The 13,975-nt window shown below is 41.1% G+C and overlaps 1 protein-coding gene across 2 annotated transcripts in view; it reads left to right on the top strand.

The window, feature by feature from the left end:
• Window positions 1-13,975, top strand: part of EDAR (ectodysplasin A receptor) — a 24,931-nt gene that overhangs the window by 6,761 nt on the left and 4,195 nt on the right. The window contains exons 4-9 of one of the 2 annotated variants that reach the window (XM_009326259.1): window positions 67-152; window positions 10,372-10,458; window positions 11,588-11,716; window positions 11,803-11,877; window positions 12,181-12,253; window positions 13,208-13,367. In XM_009326259.1, coding sequence (XP_009324534.1) covers window positions 67-152; window positions 10,372-10,458; window positions 11,588-11,716; window positions 11,803-11,877; window positions 12,181-12,253; window positions 13,208-13,367 — 610 coding nt within the window. The remainder of the gene's footprint in view (window positions 1-66; window positions 153-10,371; window positions 10,459-11,587; window positions 11,717-11,802; window positions 11,878-12,180; window positions 12,254-13,207; window positions 13,368-13,975) is intronic. The other variant, XM_009326260.1, reaches the window with a different exon arrangement.

The raw sequence follows: 13,975 nt of genomic DNA, 5'->3' as shown, positions 1-13,975 counted from the left end.
CTGAACCATGCTCAGTTGTAGCGTATTAATTTACATTGTTTTGCCTCATCTTGCCTTTCATTTCAGTTACTACATGCTGGAAAACAGACCTCGAAACATATATGGGATGGTTTGCTACTCGTGCTTGTTGGCGCCGCCTAACACCAAGGAATGTAAGTGTTCGGCAATTTCTGTGCATTTCATCTGGTTTTGACTTGGAATCATCTGGAAGCTCAATATGAAGTCTTTCAGTGATGATTATTACGTTCAAACATAAGTCCACCTCCAGTAAAGCAATTTCTGCCTTGCTAACAAAGGGAGCAAAAGCTGAACATTTGGGGAGAGATCAGAACCTTTGATTTTAGGACCTGCTATTGTTCAGTTGTGCTCCAGTTTTCATCTGTTAAGACATCCCATGCAGGACTTATTATGGTTACTTAACCAGTAGGTACAGGAAGTCACAAATTTGTGTATTTTTTAATTCAGTGTCAGTTTAGCTATGAAGAAAACGTGGGACACTTTGTAGATCCTGGTAAAAGTGCATCACACCTTTTCATATCCTTTGGTTTCAAAGTGATACAAGGGTTGATGCTGGCACGTGGTCGTCAGCACTGATAAGAGAGCTAATTCTGTAGATTTCCTTGACAAAAGAAGCTGTAGTTTGCAAACTGAAAAAATAATGTATGGATGTGTGTGTGACATCCTAGCAGTACCTGTTTGTTTGCATGCCATGTGTGTGCAATGGTTTACCCATCCTCATGCCATGGAGAGAAGGTACAGCCACGTACCAGCAGTCTAATGCAGAGGTAACCTCCCAGAAGACTGCTTTCTCCTTTAGGGGGTAAAGAAAGTGAGAAAAAGAAAAGGAAAAATGAGGTTCTCTCTGAATGAACAAATTACTTTGACACCCCCTCAGAGAATCCGGAGCAGATGAGGAGAAAAAGCTTTCAAAAAATCCAAACAACAGACAAAAATGGGCAGTCCCCCAGAGAAACCTGATACATCTAAAACCAAAATCCTGTCCGTGTTCTGTCCTTTTAAAAGTCTTTATTGTGAAAAAGAATTGCAATATTTTGCCTGCTTGATTTGAAAGCAGAGGTTGACACAAAAGTCGCTGAGCATTTATTTGTGTACATAAACAGCAATTACTTTTTTTTTCAGTGGCGGCTGAACCAGGGTCCAGATCGGTGCTCGGGGAGCCACTTCAAAGGAGGAGAGGACATCAACAGCTACCACCTTTCCTAAAGTGCAAGAGCTCAGATGAGCCAGGGGATAATTACCACCTCACAGAGCTCCTGGTGAGCGGTAACAACCCAGGTGGAGGCATCTCCCTGAACTGTCTGCATGCGAAGTGGCTGGTCCCTTGTAAAGCCGCTCACCCCGCTTGGCCGGAGAAACCCACCCGGTCCCGAGACATACACTTCTGCCTGAGACAGCGGGAGTGGGCAAGGGCAGGGTGAGGGTGATTTTGGTGAGATAAGGTCTGTATTAGGAGGTGAGGTAAGGGTGCTAGGGAGGACCTGAATGTAAGGTGTGGGAAGAAGGTGGAGAGGTAAGTGAAAACATGAGGTTAGGAGTCTCGGTGGGAGATGAGGGTATATGGTAAGAGGAAAGGATGCGGACACACCTTCTCCTGCATGCATGTGCAGGCTGGCTGCCCCGTCGATGGGAATACAACGATGCTTGCTGCTAGCCGGTAGCCAGAAATGAATCACTTCCTCAGTTCTGATGGTCTGTCTCAAACATGTGCTGAAATGGGGTTTTAGTAGTATCAAACATGTTGTAGCTTACTGGTTTGGCAAGGAACTACCAGAAGATCTTATGGCTATTACTCAGTTCAAAAAACAGATCTTTGTCTTTTATAGGATATCTGGCAGATACTATATATAATGTGCTTAGTTCTGTGAGGAAAGTATAAATTCCACAACTGATTAACCACATGCAATTTTTAGCTTGACAAACACAAGAACAAATATATATTATCTTCAGGAGGAATTTAGGCAGGTGTATAAACCGACAAATTGACTGGGTACTAAGACAGGAGAAAACATTAGTTCTATAAAGAGTAAAGATTACCATTTTAATCAAGTCTATGAAACCAACCATTTGATTACAAGTGTTCAAAAAGTGGGAAAGCTTCTTAAAATCCAAATCCCTCAAATTACTAAGCTCCGGTATTTCGGTTTATGATGTCTAAACCTCTGGACGCTATTTGGAATGGCAGCTCCCTAATTCATAGCCAATAATTTGTACTCCAGATGGAAAATCAGCCTTGCTATAGGACCCTCTTGAAAGGCTCACTGTTGTTGTGGCAGGCAGCATAAAATTTGGTACTAGCAAATGCTCAAAAAATAAATCCTCTTTATCACGTTTCACTGTCATCAGATTATACCAGTCAGAGCAAAGAAAAGGTGTCATGTCAGTGTTGCACAACTGCATAATTTTTTGAGGTGTGCAAATTCCAAACTCTGAGCACATACCCTTGATGTGAGCATGCAGTTTCTGTCATTCGAAGGATAATATCGGTTCTTTGGTAGGAATGGTTCCTCTATGCAGAACAACTTCTGTGTAATGGCGTTCCTTGCTCACCCCTCTGGCTGTCACGGTGGAGGACCCAGAAGGCCTTAGAGAACTCCAAACAGTTCCAGGCATCTTCCATTCCTTTCTTGAGACTTCTAAATAGCATTGAACAGCGTCCAGGAGCCTAAACTTTGTCAGGGTGCCTCTCTCCTAGAGCTGCCTTTTCTTCAAACAGTCCTGCATACAGCACACCGCTGGAGAAAGGTGACCCAACGGGTTGCAAGGAAACAAAAGTGGCAAATTACTTAAAAATGGGAAACCGGGGGTGACAAGCTCTGGCTTTACACTTCTAGACAGAAAAATTAGGGCAGATAAATCCCGTTTCAGGCCTTCATTAGGTTTGGGGCAGGGTTGGAGGACAATGCTGCTCTCCTTAGCTGGAAAAATACCTTGCTGGGGAAGTGCCTGGCCTGCGTGCTACAGAGGGCCAGAAGGAGGGCGAAGTAGGGTATGTGTGCTGCTGCGTGGAAACCCGCTCAGAGAAGTTGCCTGACGATACATTATATCTGGCAGAAAAGTATTTGGGTTTGATCAAAGGGTAAAAAAACAGCTTTCAACTCCGAGAGCCTGCTGTGCAACTTTCATCTCCTACACAGTCAATAAACCTTGAAATGGCTGAAGAAACAAGATGAACACCCCATGTCCCAGCATCTGGAAATATTAGTGTAAAAAGGACTGGAAGTGAGAAAGAAATTCCCTGATGGGCCTGTGTCACCTTTGGTTTTTTTTTTTTTCCTCTCAAGGGACTTGAGACATAAATAGCACAAAATAGCATGGAAGAGAGGGGGAGGAGAGGGAGACACTTCACAGAGGTCAGAGTTTTAATTGAGGCAAACGTATCACCAGGTTACAGTGTTGAAACTCTCTCTTTGGACTGAAGGATGGGAGCAATAGCGTTCTGCAGTCTGGGAGGAATACCAGGCTTCAGCGGCAGCTTGTGGGCAATGGGCACGTACGGCGAAGGGGCTGTGCCTATGTGAGCATAAGGATGTGTGTTGTGTAGCGGGAAAGTGTTTTCTTACTGGGGAAAGGGTAAACATCACCGTAAAGACTGCAATTTTTCATACCTTGTGCACTGTGAAACACCTATGTAAGACTTCTGGGCTCTCAGCATGCAGCTCCCTCAAGTCAGCTGTGTAGGAGCCTCAGGACTGGTCTGCTAAGCGCAGAGGAGCACAATGCCAAAACATCAAATATGTGAGAACTTCAGCTGTGCATTAAGCAGATCATGAGCCATCAGTGACCGCTGCTGACAGTAAGCTGGGATATGATACCTCTGTGATAAATAGCAGCACTGCAAAAAGTAGGGGAGGCAGGTTTCCTATGCAAATCAAAGAATGAAGGTAATTAGCACCAAACCACTTTAAGATGTGGCTTCCCACAGTTAATGGTGCGGGATTTTCTGTCGACACCTCTGGAATTTGAGCTACTTGAGGCCTCTGACTATGTAGAGAGCTTTTGTTGTGTTTTTGTTTTTTTCTTTTTTCCAATGTAAAAGCATATGCAAAAGGCACAAGACTTAAAGTTACACGGAGCTTCTCTGGCAGAGAGGTACAGTTACTGCTGGAAGAGATTTTGTCTTTTAGCAGCTGCAATTGTCTCTCAGTTTATGTATATCAACTCTGCTCTTCTGTTCAAACTTTGATATTTGCCATTTCAGTTCAAAAATTATGGAGGAAAACAAAATCAAACCCCGCTACAAAAACTTGAAGAACATTTACTTTGAAGTGGTATTTACACAATTACATCAAATATGCAAATCCTTTTCCACTCACAAATTATTGATCTGGAGAACTTCGGCAATTGATTGAGGGTTTGCTTTTCAATCTACTGTATACATTCATAAGTGTGGATAGGCAAGAAATACTGTTATTGTCTCTCACCTTTTTTGCTGGTGGTATATATGAAAACAGATGCAGTAATCAACCTGTGTAAGTTTTTAAGTCTAACACCTACCGATGATGGCTTAGGAAAATTTAAAAAAAAAAAGAAAAACAACAAAGGAAAACATACGTAGTCAAGTTATTTGTTAACTACCAGAGAGCAAATGTCATCTGGAAACAGAAAAGGTCTTTATCATTGTATCGTTAGAACAACGAAACCGATGAGACAGAACAATTGACTAACAGGCTGACGGCTTCATGTGACGAGCTGTAATCAGGGGGTCACGTCCATACCCGTGTACTGAAGACTGAGAACTCAGCTGCCTTAATTGAAATGCTTAACACAAACAAGCCTAATGCCAAAAACACTTGTATTAGTGAAAAATAATTCTTGCAGAGATTTTTATTTTAACTCTCCATTCTTTGTAATATCACTAATTTTCTTTCCTTGCCAGTTTTGTCCTTTTGTAATACGATCAACATCAGGACTTTTTTTTTCCCTTCTGTTTCAAATTACGCTTACAAATGAATAGTCTTGTTAGCTGGAGCTAACAAACTTTTTTTTTTTTAGTTGTTTGATCTCTGAACACCCCATTCCTCTTCACATATGGAATGGGAGAAATGTTGAAGGCAGTGCTTTATTGTTCACTTGTGGTATGGCCTAATTCTCATCCCCTTAGGGTTAGTCTATACTAGGAAAGGAACCTAATCTTAGGACAAAATTGGCCAGCCTCAGCCATAAACCTTCAAGGGGAGGGATCTGAGAAGCCAATATGGGGTTTTGCTGTCTTCAACTGCTGGCAAAGCTGGGCCCAGGTATCACTCAGGAAGGCACCTGGTCCCTGTGCAACTCTCCTGAAAGAAAAACCCAATGACTTTGATGTTTTCACCTGTGCCGCAGCTGCAAAACCTGCAGAGCTGCAGCTTTCCACCACCTGTACAGCCTGGCCACCAAGGCGCAGGGGAAATGGGAGACTGGCTCCTTGCGGGTCCGTTCTCTTCCTTTTGACGCTTCTGAAGTCACCGTATTAGGGTTTAAATGGCAATTATCCCCTTCATGTTGCACAGAGAAAGGGTGATAACACTGAATTCCTGGAGGTAGGTTTAATTCATGAAGTGTGTGCCTATGACCTTCCAGTGCTGTGCAATGATTACAGCTCCCAGTGCATCCTAAACAAAACTACAACAGAGGCAAATAAATTGTCAGACTAAGGCCACGCAGCCTATAATCATCACCACTTCCCTGCCCCGGCAAAATAAAAGGAGAGAGAAATAGAACAGTTAAAGGCATTACAGAGAGCACAACAGCATAAAATATTTCACTTTATATGTCTGAAGAGCAGTGGTTACTTACAGTGAGAATGACCAGATCAAAAATAAAAGTCTGGGAGAACTTTGCTATCACCATTTTCAGAAGGTTCAATCTCAGGAATTAATTTACTTCATGCTCTTCCTGGTTTAATAACTACCTACACTAACTGAAGTATCTACCTGTGGCTCCAGGCAACATTAGACTAACTTGCCTTATAGTATTCTGTATGTCCCCTGTAAATAAAGGACAGTAAAATAAGGAGCAGTCAGGCAATCCTCCACTGTCTAGGATATGCTCTGTTATTAGTGATTTGCAATATTTTCAGAGTTGATTAATGTTTGATTACTGAAGTCATATGTAGACACCTTAGAGAGTGGCTTGGCTTTGACTGCTGCTTCAGCTTTCATGACTTCAAGTGCACAGGGTTTCCATATGAAGTGTTGTTTCCCTAAGTTTCAAACCAAACCTTTCATGTAAGTACTCGAATACAGATTTACATTAATTTGAAAATTCTGACCTCTGCTTTCTAAATATCTAGGTCTTTATTTATGACTAGGTTTAGTTATATTCCAGTTTTTGATTACTTTGTTGGCCATTTATTGAACTTCAACTCAATACAATTTATTTTTCACCTCATACTCCAGGCCACTAGTTATTTATTTGCGTGTGTGCTTATCTTACTTTGCTCCCGTAAAACAGTCTCAATGATGGCACCCGCAGCTCGGCTGGCAGTGACGAGTATGCATTGCCATTCATAAATGGACCATGGCTGTGAGAAGGGGGATGCATCAGGAGAAAGCAAGCTGTGCTCAATGGCAAGAAATAGATACATATATACACAAAGACATTTTTAAAACGCTGCTTATTTCAGGATCACTCTGATATAGTCTGTTGTATATGCACTTTGAGTATTTTTATAATATGTCATTAAGTATTAAACAAACTTCCAAAAAAGCTGCTGCTAGCTATGAGCAGCAGTCCTTTGCATGGACCAGTAGGCTGACACCCACAGCAACGTATGTCAGGAGCACATATGCTCTCCTACCGCACCAGATTTTATTCACTCACAAACACTTGGAGGGGGGCACGTTGGTAAAACCTCCCCTCCCTGTGCCCTCCTCCTCTCACAAATCTGGTAGTTTTGCTCGTCACTTCTTACGGTAAATCTGCCTTGAGACACATGAACAACTGTAATAGTCCTGTTACATAAAGCAGAAAGGTTCTTTGAAACAACAAAAAATTATTTTGTTGCCCAGCATTTGTTCACTATGAGGACAAAAGGCTGACTGCATGGCAATTTAAGTTAAAGCTATCTTTTGAGCTGAAAAACCCTAAACGTTCAAATGTGAATACAAGTTCAATTGTTCTTTTAAACAATAAGTATGTTTTTAAAATGAAACTGTATTTAGACTCCAAGAAAGTTATAACTACATTACAATTTTTGAATAAAAACATTTATAAAGCAAAAGCTGACCAAACTTCAGTGATAAACTTCTTTCCTAATGTCTTCAATATTACTTACAGCGTCTAGGAATATAAACCATTCTTTTGCACAGCTATATTACAGCCATCAGTCTTTTTTTGTGCTTAAAATAGAGTTGTTTCCATATGTTGTGCTGTAGCACCTTAGGATGTCTCTGCCTGAACTGTGTCTATGTCTTTATAGATTATGTAAGTGTCATCTGTGTTGGAAGCAGAATTAGTAATGTGATCGGAATGCAAAACTGGATGTGCACAGGAACAACTGACATTGCAGTCATGGAGTACCGCTGGACTGGGAGAAAGCAGCAGCTACAAGTTCTGTTCCTTTTTCCTCACAGAAAAACGATACGAACTGAACTTCTGCAGAAGCTGGCATTTTTGGTTCCTCTTGTAGTGCAGGTGCACGAATTGGCACTTTCTTCTAAGCCACATCTAAAGAAAAATCTTGGCTCATAATGAATATGCCAAATTATTAAATTTGATAATAGGCTTAAAATATGCATAAAGACTAACTCCCACCCAGGCATATGTAAAAGGCCATCACGTTCTAGCACCAGCCTTGATTTTGCCACGACAGGCACTACAGAACAAACAAAGTGGCCCCATTCCCGTGCAGCTCAAAAGAAAATTCTGCACGTAGGCTCCAGAGCTGAAGGTGCTCGCTCTTGTGCACAGGAGAGGCGTATGTGTCTGTGTGTGTGTGTGCGCGCGTGCGTGCGTGCACGGCGTGGGTAATACGCCATATCCTGATGTGGGGTAGAGCTGGGTGAAGCGTGACGATGGTGCTGAATGAAGAATGGGTGACTTTCCTCCTTACCGTTCCTGTGGTACGTGCTGCTGCGTGACTTCCCACCTTGGAAGGCTCTACTTCCTTTCACAGACAGGTGAAAAACATGAGGTTAACAATACCAAACGATTGAAAGATTGATTAGGCAGAAATACTTCAATGGCTACATATTTCAGATGAAGGAAAAGAGAGAGAGGAGAGTTTGATAAAACTTGCGTATGGAGGAGACAAGCTGAAGCTTGTTAGACAACCTCCACGCAGACAAAGCAGCACAGCTTGCCCGTGTTAACTGAAAGGCAGTGTAAGAAAAGCTATTGTTGACTTGTTGCGGCTTGCAAGAACTGCACAGAATTGCAATTGTCTGTAATTGGATTTGCCAGGGGCACTGCAAGAATAGGCGTAAGCTGGGTAGCTGTGGACGTGAAGGGAAGTGTTGGGCTACAGCACTGGCCATTTACTAAATTTCCTCCATTGTCCAGCCATGATGAGTAAATACACAGGTCGAGACCAAGGGTGATTCACTTCAGTTTTGTGAAGAACTGCTGAAAATTTAACAAATTACTTGTCTTTAATGTCCATTACATGAAGGTGAAATTTTCATCTATCGATATCTAGATGCTCTACTGCTATATTGCAGTTTCTGGAGCTCATAACTAATTCTTCTTAGAAGGAAGTCTGGGACAGAGAAGGGACCAGAGGCAAGATTTACGTAATCTGCCTGTCATTTACATAATACGAAAAGCAACTGAATTAACAAATTAGTGTATTTAAAACTCCATGAAAACACTTCTCCAGTTTGGAAAAAAAAGCAATTATGATAAATGAATCCATTTCCTTCCAACAAATGAGGTCTGAGAGAAGTTTTACCATTGTTAAAGAAAATTTCTTTTGAAGACATCTGCAACTCATACTTTGTGGCCACTTTAAGAGTGTACATTTCTCATGCACTACATGCAGCCACGTTTTACGTTAGGTAATACTTTCTTTTCTTTTTAGAAAACATTTCTCTTAATTTGAAGAACGTGTATATTGCTTTGTTCTTAACCATGGAACATTTCTCAGACCACTCCAGACCGCTTAATTTCCTGTCAAGTTTACCTGATGGGTTTAATTTCTCGTAACATTTACTAGGTCAAAAGAATGGCACGGTTAGTTCTCAGCTACTCTAGTTGCCAAACTAGCTTGTGGAGCCGTGTGCTGTGTGCACCTCACCAGATGACTGGGACAGTCTTTTGCCTTTAGGTCTGCTGAATTTAATTATCACCGGACTTTTTCCATAGACAGCTAATACAAAGCAGGAGGGATTTCATACCCCCACCAAGCCAGAAGATGGTTTTGAGTGTCTGTTGACAGTAGTGGTTTGCATAACCTGCTTACCAATGATGTTAAAGATTATTTGAGAATGAAGAGAATGTTTTCTCCCAACCCTAATATTTTTATTCTGTTTTGGAATGCTATGCCAACACCATCCTGTATGAAAGCATTCCGATCAACAGCCTTATTCCCAATATTCAGCATTGCCTGGTATTGTCAAAATATGTTAACTTATGACTTGGTTTACTGCTTTGAAAATCTGGTGTATGACACCATCCGAAAGGTCAATATTAAGTTCTAAACTTAACTGTAGAATTTAGACGTGGAAACTGCTGTTGGACAATCTCACGCCTCTGCCAGCGTGAAGTGTTCCTTTAAGTTCTTCATTTCACTGTTTTTGTGGATTTCCCCCCCTCCTCAGAATATAGATTTGGACTGACAGGGGGAATCATAAGAAACGTACTGCCCAGCTAGATTGCAGGAAATTCTAGTATTCCCTTTTATGATAGTACAGCTCCATGGAACAGAAAGGCATTCAACACTGTTATTTGTCACCTCTCCTAGGTTTTTCTGTGGCGTCATGGGGGTTTGCCTACCATCAGAGTTTCACAATGACCCTGCTAGTGAAGGATGCTTGTGAGAAGCACTAATCTGATCAATCCGCCAGCTGGGACTTGGGGTCTTGCAGTTGCAAATAATGGAGCGGGGGTTGTAAACAGTTTGAGTCATCAACTGGATCCTGGAAAACTTTCTGCTACCCAGGACAGATCTGTGATACGGGAATCTATATATGACAGTTGGCCCTGTGCGTGTGTCTGAAGATGCTTGGGTTTCTTCTAAGTCCATAACCGTTCAGGAGCTTTGACTTCTTCCCCTTCCTCTAGGTGCTGTGCAAAAATGTATTCTGTAACACAATTTTCAACATGATAGAAACGCAATCAAGCTGAGTGAGGCTCTGTTTACTTGGGCCAAGCTATTGCTTTGACTGGACAAAGTAACTGTGGAAGTTTATGGCGTTTCTGTTCATATTGCAGGTGCGGGGGCTACCTCTGGCATTTCAGCCATTTTCCCAAGTACCTCTGGCACAAGCACTTTCTCGCCTTACCAGCATGCTCACAAAGGTAAGAACGCATTCACAGATTTCATTTAGCAGCTGTTTGTTTTGAAAATAGCATCAACAAAGTGCAACCAAACTGAAAACACCGATTGTGAATTTTATTGCCACTATTTCCAGATTTCTAAAACTGCTATTAAAAATAATTCAGAATGCATTTTTATTTCTTGGTTAGTCAGCACCGCCTTTTTAGTCAGATGGACTTAAAATGGATTTGAACTGTACTCAGTAATGCCAGCAATTTAGCTCATTATTTGTAGCCATACAGAAATGGCACTATGCCTCAGCAAAGCTTAGCTTCAACTGGTGAAAACAGTTTAATACACAAATATGGCCAGTCTCTTATTGAGCTAACATAAACAGTTCCCCAGCGTGATTATTAGGTTTTAAAAATGTGTGAACCTGAGAAGACACAACAGGAAAGATGATGCAGTTAATGAGGTACTGACAATACTGATCTTCCTGGTGTTGTCTGGAAACACAATAGTGACGATCATGTTTTCATTTTTCAAATAGCATATCTGTTATTTTCTGCATCCTTTTGTGGCTTTTCAATTCTAGTCTTTTCACCCAAATTCTGCTTCTGAATACCTTTTCACATACGTTATTTTAAATTCACCTTCTAGCCATGCTGCCTTTTAAGCCTTGGTTAGAAAAACTTCATTCCTTCCACACAGGCATTGTGTTCTCCTTTTTGCTGCAAAGCTTTTGAGGCAGCCATAGTTATCAAGTCATTTTAGCTCTCATCCTCATTGGTTTTTGTTTTGTTTTTTTCTCTTCAATGCTGTTTCACAGAATATAGTGTTAGGAAAGTTGCTACTCTTGCTTACATATAACTTCCTATATTATTAGCAGATAATATAATTTCCTACACCTTTGCATCTGATGGATCATGTCATCAAATATTTTTATGAATACTGTTAACTGGTTATTGCAGCATAAATGTCACGGTTTTGAAAAAACTGTAAGTTTGCCAGTGAGGTATAACACTAAGTTTTTCAATGCTTAACAAGTAACCAAGACTCAGATCAACTAAACGAGTATGCAAAATGTAAGTGTAGAGCAGACTGCAAACTCTTAACTGTTCTCTGATCCTGAGTTGCTCCTTTGTGAAAATATTTTTCTGTTTATTCCAGCAGATCTTTCAGGACAAGGACATCTGGCTACAGCTCTTATAATTGCAATGTCTACCATCTTCATAATGGCTATTGCCATTGTCCTCATCATCATGTTTTACATTGTGAAAACAAAACCTTCAGCTCAAGGTAATTGTTCAGCACATGAAATTAGCTGCAAATGCTATTTTTAGATAGCTTCTGAGAATAATTAGTGTTATATTTTTATATTCTAGCCTGTTGCAAGAGCCACTCAGTAAAAAATGTCGAAGCTCAGGCTAACACACAAGAAGAGAAGAAAGAAGTGCAAGGTATAAGTTGCTTTAGTTTTGCTTTTTCTGTCCAAGACAACGTTGGGCTTAAATACTCCGAATGCATTTCTCTTAATTACAATTTCGCCTTTGAATTGTATAAAATCCACATCAGTTCACTGAAGAATTGTGTATAATAGTTCTTGTACTTCCAGAATGTCACTTAATCCTCCGATAGCAATTGAAAAGGTAGCAGAAAGATTTATGTTTGCAGTAAGGTCACCAGCAGAACCAGCTCCTGAGACAAAACACTGGTTTGGAAACTCATTGCCAATTTAAATTTCTCTAATTGTTGATCTACAGATAATGTTGTGATATTCTCTGAGAAAGAAGAGTTTGAAAAACTTACAGCCACTCCAGCTAAGGCTGTTAAAAGGTGAGTAAAAGATAAACATACTTCCAGTTTGACTGAAGTGGGGGAGGGTCATAGTCACCATTCATCCTGGTACAGAGCAATACATGAAGAACAAAACAGAAGTAATTAGCACCAAGATTTTCAAGTCTATCAGACCAAGGAATAACCTGTCAACGGGAAAGTCGCAGCCGTTAAGGGTTTCTGGCAGAGCTAAGGTGACCACGGCCACCTTATCTTAAAACCTTACCTTGAGCACTACGTGCTCCGGGTCACAGCCCACACAGAGCCCTGTGCTGCCCCTGTGCTTTCAGCCTTTTACAGGGAGAACTGGGAATTAGGCGGGTATGCTGGCAGTTTGCTGCAGCAGGGAAAAGACTAGACGCCTTAGCAGTCTTTTCCTGCTCCGGTTTCTAAGAGAGGATGACAGACGTTACCAAAGAGAAACCTGTGTCCTCCCCACTCCCTCCGTGACCAGCTCATCAGCTCTTGGGGCTCCAACTCCTCTTTTGAGAGGTCCATTTTTGGGACCTGAGTGCTGCTCTCACATACATGCCCTTGGTAAGGTTCCCCTTCACTTTTAGGCAGGAGGAGCAAAAATAGCTGCTCAGGGTCTTAAGTAAACTCCTTGTCCACAGCATCATCTGGGTGGCACAGTGTGATAGTTTCTTCACCTTGTGTCTGCCTGGCGGCCAAACCTGGCTGGGTAACATGATTAAGGTGGGCTAAACACTGTTCTCAGTGGCAAATCCCTCTATAAAAGGATTCTTGCAAGATATGCGTGACTGTGTAACTTGGTGGGCATTGTACATACACCCTGGGCAGGTGAATGCAGTTACATTCATGGGATTTTGGACAAAAGGCATTTTAAAAAATGGAAAACACTTTTATTCCATTACTCTAGGATAGCAAAAAAGAGATGATTGGCGTCAACCCATGAGTCAAGCCACTGAGATAACCATATCCTTTATTTTACAGTGAAAATGATGCATCTTCTGAGAATGAACGACTTTTAAGTCGTAGTATGGATAGTGATGAAGAAGCTGCAGTTGACAAACAAGGGACTCCAGAGAGATGCTTGTTATCTTTAGTGCATTTGGCCAGAGATAAATCTTCTACAAGCAATAAATCAACTGGGGTAAGGCTATTTTGAGATTTAAAAATTGAGAGGATTTTTCTGTGTTGTTTCTTCTCTTGAGAAAACAATATACAAACTATCACCCCCAAAAATGCATTATAGTGCAGACCAGACTAAGTTACAAGAGCTTCACCAGACAAATTTATTATAGAATCTCCTTTGCATAGTGGTGCATATATATATATATATAAAATCTCATAGAATCATTGAATAGTTTGGGTTGTTCAGGGCTGAAAACCAAATTTCCTCCAAGAGTAATAACTTTGCTTTTTTGAGTACTATATTTTATAGTCTAAAGACATAAAAACCAAATAACAGCAAAACCCCAGTATAGCTAATGCTAATATAACTAACCCTGATGCTACATTTACCACAGAAAATCCAAGACAGAAAAATAATGCAACAGCGTGGCTGGCTTCGTATGACAGTGTAGCATCTGAATGCCTCGACCCAGTAGCATCGGTATTTCCATGCCACAGACTTTTCAATAATATCCAGTGTTGTGCTTGGTTTTCGTGTATAATTTTGAGAAACACACACGTGCTTTGAAGGTCACTCCTGTGCTCTGAAGGACACTGTAAACCCACTGTTTGTTTTGCTGTGGAAAG

Source organism: Pygoscelis adeliae, unplaced genomic scaffold (assembly GCF_000699105.1).
Source record: "Pygoscelis adeliae isolate BGI_AS28 unplaced genomic scaffold, ASM69910v1 Scaffold156, whole genome shotgun sequence".
Lineage (NCBI taxonomy): Eukaryota > Metazoa > Chordata > Aves > Sphenisciformes > Spheniscidae > Pygoscelis > Pygoscelis adeliae.
Note: the sequence above shows the minus strand (reverse complement) of the source record. Positions and strands in the feature narration are given on the sequence as shown.